Source organism: Anastrepha ludens, chromosome 6 (assembly GCF_028408465.1).
Source record: "Anastrepha ludens isolate Willacy chromosome 6, idAnaLude1.1, whole genome shotgun sequence".
Lineage (NCBI taxonomy): Eukaryota > Metazoa > Arthropoda > Insecta > Diptera > Tephritidae > Anastrepha > Anastrepha ludens.
The window spans coordinates 101,029,407-101,037,696 of record NC_071502.1 but is presented as its reverse complement, the minus strand read 5'-3'; the positions used below and the strand labels follow the sequence as shown (position 1 = coordinate 101,037,696).

At 32.4% G+C, this 8,290-nt stretch overlaps 1 protein-coding gene across 1 annotated transcript; it reads right to left on the bottom strand.

Moving 5' to 3' along the window:
* Positions 1-5,148: 5,148 nt before the first annotated feature.
* Positions 5,149-7,722, bottom strand: LOC128867366 (5-aminolevulinate synthase, erythroid-specific, mitochondrial). Its single transcript, XM_054108516.1, has 2 exons — positions 6,353-7,722; positions 5,149-5,709 (listed from the first exon to the last, which is right to left on the bottom strand). The coding sequence occupies exons 1-2, from the start codon at positions 7,608-7,610 to the stop codon at positions 5,318-5,320; spliced, it is 1,650 nt and encodes a 549-aa protein (XP_053964491.1). The 5' UTR covers positions 7,611-7,722; the 3' UTR covers positions 5,149-5,317.
* Positions 7,723-8,290: the final 568 nt, after the last annotated feature.

Sequence of the window (8,290 nt, the reverse complement as noted above, 5' to 3'; positions counted from 1 at the left end):
AGAAAAAATGTTTACATGCTTTCGAGAAAAATTTAAGGAATTTGTTTTTATATTTGTAATAAATTTTATGTTTGAAATAGATAATATTTTGCTAAAAGAAAATAAAAATATTACTCATTTCAGAGTAAAATTTGCTGGAATTAGGGAAACTGTTATTTTGTTTCTAGTAAAAATTTACTAAAAGAAAAATAGCTTTTTTCTCAATTTTAAAAAATCTACCTGAATTTTCAGATTATGAAATGTTTTAAATATTGAATAAAAATGCAAAAAATTTGGTTTTAGTTTTTTATTTTTGAAACACAAACTGGAAAAATTCATTAAAAAAACTTTTAACAATATACACATGAATTGGTGTATGGACCTACATTCGGGCGGATACTCAAGGTTAAGTACATGGAATGTTTTAAAACACACATCAATACACTTGATTAGGTTATCGAACTTATAAAATATATCGGCGAAATACACATAATATTCCTTGCAATAAAAATAATCCAATCCAATGGAACATATACATGGCTGAATCGTACTTTTATCCATATAATTTGCATCTACCATTAATTTCAATTTTGACTGAAGTTCACTACTTGTCGGTGCCCACAGTAAGAAACTATTTCTTGAATCTGCAATAGTGTACTTGATGAAGTGTTTTTTTTTTGTCTGTTTGCATGTTCTATATGTTCGGCCAGTTGGAATTAAGACAGAGTGTAGAAGATAAAAAATGACTAAGTCTTTTGCATCTGAAATTAGATTGTTAAAAAAATGAGGGCTTAAGACATATTAAATACCAGCATTGATGCTTCCTTCTTTAAACTGCCTCCAAGTAGTTAAGCTGTTTGAATCTTTAATGTAAATTTCTAGCAAAGGTGGAATCGCTTGGCGGAAGCTCTCCCATTTATCAAATAACAAATTTTGCTTTTCGGGGTACAGCTTCTTAAAATCCAGTTCTATCTAAGATAGGAATGAAGAACAATAAATTATTTTTTATGTAAATAAAACTCACGAATTATACCATTAAATGTCCAAAACTCTGCTTATACTGAGGCCATTCTTCTAAAATTGTATTTAAATTGGCATCTTTTTGTAGCATTTGTCGTCGCACAGCAAAAGTCGCTTCCCATTTTAGTTGAACTTCATCGAATGGTTCAACGTTATACTTTAACCATGATTTTTCTTGAATGCAATCTAAATGTAATTTTTTTATTAAATGAAGGTTACATTAAATGCAGATTATAATATTTAATAATCTCTCATTTAAAATTTAAATTAAACCAAAATATACTCATGAGTTAAGAAAGCCATATCGTCGTTGCGATTGCAAAACTGCATAAAACCAAAACGAATTGACCAAAGAAACTGAAGTTTCACGTACACTCTTTTGCAGAATTACTATTTGTATATTGATCTCTGTCATAATATTAATAAATTATAAGTTCAGTGAAAAAATTGAGCTATACTTTTGTAAAAAATCAGTTTTCTCTTCCTTCACCACTTATGTAGTTTTGTATATTGGATATACGCGGTATTGCTTTCGCAACGACGATATATGTACCTATGTACATATATACCTGTTACGCAAGAATTAATCTCCGTTCCTTTTGTTGTTGGTTCTACATCTCTTTTGGAAATAAGACCATCCCGTCTAAGTTTCAATAATACACTGTGGTACTTAGCATACAGAGATCCACCTGGTTTTTTCCTTTCTTATGAATGTAATATATCCAGTGTAAAAGAAATCGAGGTTAGAAAACTTTTTTTTTATAAAAATTTTAGGTTGTGATCAGACTTTAGATTCACTCGTAAATAAATCCACAATTTTATTGGCGAAAGCTTCAAATGTTTTAGGGTTTGGATGTACTTCAGCAGAAATAAAATAATTTGCAACTGTTGCAGCTAGAAGTTTCCTATACTTTGGAGTGAGACACTTTTTTTGCGCATAGTATTTCAGAATTTGTGATTCACCCGCCGACTTACTGAGTATTGCTTCAAAAGATTCCTTATATGAAGTACAGAAATGTATAATAAAATATAAATAAATAAATAACTAAAGTAAAAGTAATAAAAAAAACATTTACCTCGCCACGATATTCATTTGCCAATAAAGCGCATGCCTCAGTGTGAATGGCTTGTGTTTTTATTCCCTAGTGAAGTAAAACGAAGATTATGAATTTTTGCATGCATATCTGTATGTGTGTATATGCACAAAATAACAAAATACCTGTTGCGCTTGCCAATTGAGCAGATTATGCTCAAAAATTACCCTTGGTCCAAACTGCGATGTGTCGATCAATGTATCCAAATGGCTTGGCTTTAGGAGCTTCAATGATTCCTTAGTTAGACCGCTTTCTATAATTGAAATGATTAGCAATAACTAAAATGGGCAAAACAAAATATCCATAAACTTACCAATAAACACGTTCAAAAACGGTTCGCCTTCCAACTCAATTAAAATTTCTATTATTCATCCATTGCACGACAAAATATATAATCACGAAGAAAAAAAACAATCAACTACGTATGTTCGTAAAAGCAATGAGCATTCGATAAGATAATTGTAAGTAAAGTAAAAAATAACAAAGAAGAATGTAACATCAAAATGAGGACTACGGGTTTATGTTTCAAACACATTTATAGTCATTTAAAAGAAAAAATACTCAAAAGCGATAAAATTTAATGAATTTGGAAGAGTTCCAAATAAAGAATGGTTTTCTTTATTTTAGGGAGGGAATTTTTTCTGAGTGTAGAGAGATCTGTTCGAAGTTCAGAGAAATACGGTGTTAACTGCCCGAAAATGCTACCATGTCCCTTGAGAGATTGCCTCCAGAGGCCAACGTCCTCGCACACACAATTGAAACTATTTTTTCTTCATTATTTAGATTGTTTTGCTTTTAAAAAACTACCGTTATATGAAAGATGAGGGTTGTTATTTACCAATTCATATAACAGTCACCAACCAACTCATGATTCGCATAAAAAACAAAATCCATCATGATCCGTTAAATCGTTCACACAAACTGTCATTATGTTAACTAAGCTGTAACATCCTAGTTACTAGTAACGGAACTATAAATACTTTTTTTATAAATATACTAAGATTTTACTCTAATTTGTATTCTACTTTTTACATACGAGTAATTTTTACGATGCAAGATTCATAAATTTTTACTATTTTTTTATAATTACATTTAAATTATATTTCTCCACAGCACGGAAATTTTTCACACACAATTGCATATACATATGTGCATGCATACATAGATACGTGCATATGTAGATGCAAATGAATATCAATTTAGAATTTGAATTTCGCTGGAATTCCCCTTTAACTGTAAATTAATTAGAATAAATTGATTAGAATATGAAACACTTCGGTGAATTCGCTGTAAGTTACATACATATGTGTGTGCATACATATGTATATTTAGGTACAAGTATGTGCGAATAAAATTGACTCAAATCAAATAGAAAGCTGATAAGAAAAAGGCACTGGGAAATTGTTTGCATACTTATTTGTAAATATATATACATATGTATGTACGTACATATATTTCGTACTTGCATATTTTTAAACTACTCGTTCTGATTATGCCACTACATACTAAATTCCAAATTTATAAAATATCGATCCTAATAATATATAACAAATTCCATTTTGGGCGAAATTAAGCTAAAATAAGATTTGAGTGTGCGCTTGGGTTTTATTATACATTTGTAGCCAACTTAAGATAATTTTTATTTTTCGCTATATCACGGCCACTTTTGCAATCTTAAGGTTATCTATAAAAATTGTAGTAGGTCGCATTTTTGTTTGAACATTTGTCCGTTCTTTTCGACAAAGCAACAAAAAATTGCATACTTATTTTCTTTATAACCAGTTTTTACTGGTTTTACCGCCAACGCTTTGACGCTAAATAAAGCAAATAGTAGTTTATTACACTTCCTCCAGATTCCGATTCGCTTTCATTGGCGTTTGTTATGGTACAACCACGTATGAAGCTGATAAGCTCCAATATACGGACTTAATAGCCTAGATAAGGTACTTAATGGGAAATGCCTATTTCACAGGAATTAAATCAGCTAACATTTTTTTCCCATTTTGTAAAGTAGAAAAGAAAATAATAATAATAATGATAATGCAAAATTTGCATATATTATATGTACATATACCATATGTATGTATGTAAATATTTCCAATGCACGTGAACGACGATTAATTGTATTTAATTTTCAATTTTGCCTCGCCTTTAACACAAAACATCGAAGTCAACTGACATTTTTTCACCAAACCGGTTCTTTAAAAGTGTGTGCTCAAACACACCTTCACAAAAAATGTTATTGCAGCAACATCAAAAATGCCTGTTTTAATGCGAAAGCGTTAATGCATAAAATATACTCGTATATTCCTTTATAAAGTTGGTTTTTGCTGTAACTTAAAAGTAACAAAAAAAATCTGTCAATTCAAGCATTTGTAAGTAATTTATTTATTTATAAATAGAATGGATTTGTGTGACTGCTATAGGTTTGACGCTTCGACAGTTTCCACAAAAAACATCTGGCGTTCGTAGGTAGCATAAACAACTGTAGATTCCTCTATTTGTAGGGCAATATAAAAACGCGCACCTCACACAAAAAAGGATGCATGCGCCATATGTTATATACACAAACCAAAAATGATATAATGTATTCTCTTAGCTGTGATTTCTAGATGATGTAACATCGTAGGATTTGTCCAGTCAGAATTCGAGAATGACATTTAATCTCCTGCATTCCTAATAATAAGATGGCTTTGACCTGGCTTTCTATTCTATTCATGAGTTTGGACTACAAAAATATTTTGGACAATGCTACTGAAGTGACAGTTCTTGGACAGATATGAATTCGGATCGTTCTGTTAATATGTATGGAACCGATTGTCGTCTGATTACTTTATTATGAAACTTGTTGAGTGTTCATTATTTGGAATGTAAAGTTTTCAGTGCATGTTATTATTAACATAGATAATATCTAGTTGACTAAAAGATTATCACCCCGATCATTTATTGTTGCCATTGTTGCTGCAGGTGACTTTGGTGATGTAAGTAATGTAGACGTATGTGTAACAATATCTATATATAAATATATCTGCAAAATAAAACCCCAACGGAAATGTATATTTATTTATGAGAAAACCTTTATTTTGTGCCTGAAGTAACAATTTATTAGCAATTCAGTAACCACATACCGTGTAATATGTATGTTATATCCTTTTAAAATTCCACTGCTATTTGTAAATTTTAGTATATTTTTATATTTTATGTATGTATGTAAATAAAATGCATTAAGCCGTCGCAGCAATAACTCTGGGGCAGTTTGGAATTTTGCATTGCAAATCGCCATTTACAGACGGCGGAATTAACATATTCGAGACGTTTCCTAGCTCATTGCTGCAGAACATACATCCCTCAGGACATGAGGGTACAGCCATAGGCAGTTTCAATGATTTCCATGCGCGCTTCATATCAGACACCAGTTGTTGCATCATTTCGACCGTATGGAATGGAGTCGGTGCTAAGCGTAATTTTTCTTCACCACGAGCAACGGTTGGATAATTAATGGCCTGCATATAATGACCGTATTCATGGAGCAGAATGTCCGATATCTGAGTTGTTTTTAAAGGATTTCCAATACGAATAGGTATAATATGACTTTTCGTTTCTTCAACTGGAAAACCTAAAAAAAATATATAAAATGATATCGATTAAGGAACATTAAAATAAGATTCAGGTAATTGCATGTTTTAGTTGCGTGCAGAAATTTGGTAATAAAATTGAAAGACAATCAATTAAATGATATAACTATTTTCTAATTTCTAATGAATTAAGAAATAGCGTGTCGAGGCAAGCGCGTAAGGAAAAGTGCGAAGAAATGTATAGCTATATTTATATATTGTCCAAATAAACATACATATATACACACATATATAGTAGTACTTTAACTACAATCTTTTTGGTGAAGTATAGCGACTATGAAATTTGTCACGTACATATTACTTACGTAGAAATATATTAGTTAAGAAAAAACTTTAGCGCACGAGCATCGCTTGGAATTTATTTTTTACATATCAGGCACAGATATTCGCACTTTGTGTGTATCTCTCAAATTAACGACTTTTTATGCTATGAAAAATTTGCAAACGATTGAGGTTAATAAAAATGTATTTAGTAAGATCTATACTGCGGTACTACCTATTGCTGTCCGTTTCTGCATGCATATGTACATATACATAGATCATAAAATATTACTTGAAAAATTAACTGCTATTTTAAAATCAAATATTCTATAATAAAAATAGTAAAAAGTATCAAGTTTGTACCTTCACGTTTTAGTAAGCTTCTCAAATAATTCACATTAGACTGATGCTTCCCACGTAACGCACGTCCTTCGTCCGATGCCAAAAGTTCGATCGCAGCATAAGCTCCACAGACTACAGCCGGTGGCAAAGATGTGGTAAATATAAATCCTGCCGCATATGAACGTATCATATCAATCAAATTTGCACTACTCGCTATATAGCCACCGATATTTCCAAAAGCTTTGCCCAAAGTACCAGATATTATATCCATTTTGGGCAACAATCCATCTCTCTCACCAATACCTGCACCATTATGACCATATAAACCAACTGCGTGCACCTCATCAATAAAAGTCAAAGCGCCATACTCATGCGCTACTTCACACAATTCCTCTAGCGGACAAATGGCGCCCGTCATTGAATGTACCGTTTCGAAAGCGACGATTTTCGGTACATTCCGATCCACCTGTTGCAGCAGTGATCTCAGGTGGTTTACATCGTTATGACGAAATATATGTTTCGGCACACCACTATTTCGTATGCCTTGTATCATAGAAGCATGATTGCCTGCATCAGAAAATATATGACATCCAGGTAATAGTTTTGCCAACGTAAATAGTGTGGAATCGTTTGCAACAAAACAAGATGTAAATACAAGTGCTCCATTTTTCTGATGAAGTTGAGCCAAACGCTTTTCGAGCGTTTCATGGTGAAGAGAATTGCCTGATATGTTGCGTGTCCCACCGGCACCAGTTCCATGACACTCTATAGCCTTAATGGATGCTTCTTTTACTTTTGGATGTGCTGACACACCAAGATAATCATTTGAGCACCACACAGTTATGGGCATCTCATCTTTTGAATATTCCAAGGCATGAGGAAAAAGTCCAGGTCCCGCTAGACGATTCACTTTACGGAAAATACGATACGAATAATCTTGCTTTTTCTTCATAATTTGATCGTGGAAAAATGTTTCATAGGCGAATTTGTCAGTCACTTCAGCTGCATTTAGTTTGCCAAAATCTTTTACGCAATTCGATGTTGGTTTTGCCAACGATTCATTCGGGTGAAGAGCAGAGGAGTAAGAGCGTTGAGTGGGAGTGGTGCTCGTCCTTGGCTCTGCACCACCAGCAACTACCAATTGCAATTTATTGCTTTCATTGACGGTATGGAACTGTTTGCTCAAAACAGGACAATACACGCCATACGTTTGTACCAAAAACTCCGAATAATTGCGAACATAATTTGCACTAAAACGACTTAAAAATGGGCACGACATGATGCAACTTTCTTCACTCACTAAACACGTCTAGATTATGCAAACACTTAAAAACTTGTGAACGAAAACTTCTGCTTGTACATGCAAGTCATGATTCAACATGCAAGTCATATTGTACAAAAATGTTATCGATATATAAAGTTGATTAATTATCAAGTTCGATTGCATAGCTATTGATGTGGCCAGCTATCAGCATTTATTTATTTCCTATTGGATTCAAAAACTATTATTCAAACCCGTGAGCTTTTCACAAAACGACCTATCTCTATTTAGCACTTTCTACCTGCTGAAAAAATATAAAAAGATAAAAACGTTCGACGAAACATCGAAATTCATTGCATTAAAATCATAAACTGCTAAAAGAAAATTTAGTCCGGCAATTTCATTAAATATATATTTTTTACTTGGTTTTTGTTGGTTCTTGTTTCCGATTAGGTTCATATGTATATATGTATATAGTAATATAGTATTTGGAAATACATACTTTCATTGATTAATTTAAAGAAAATGTGTTGTGAAGTAAAATGAAATTCACGAAATGCCTGCTTCTCGGCAATTGCATTATGCGCCCATAAATATGCAATAACTGTTTAACGGTACCAAGCCAAAAAAAAATATTTATAAATTTATAAATACGGCATCTCTAGTTGTGTAGAAGGAAATGTGGCTAGGTCGTTTGG

Coding starts and splice junctions, on each gene's coding strand:
- LOC128867366 (XM_054108516.1), bottom strand. CDS start 7,610: ATGTCGTGCCCATTTTTAAGTCGTTTTAGTGCAAATTATGTTCGCAAT. Junction 5,710..6,352: donor AAGCTTACTAAAACGTGAAG/GTACAAACTTGA, acceptor TATTTTTTTTAG/GTTTTCCAGTTGAAGAAACG.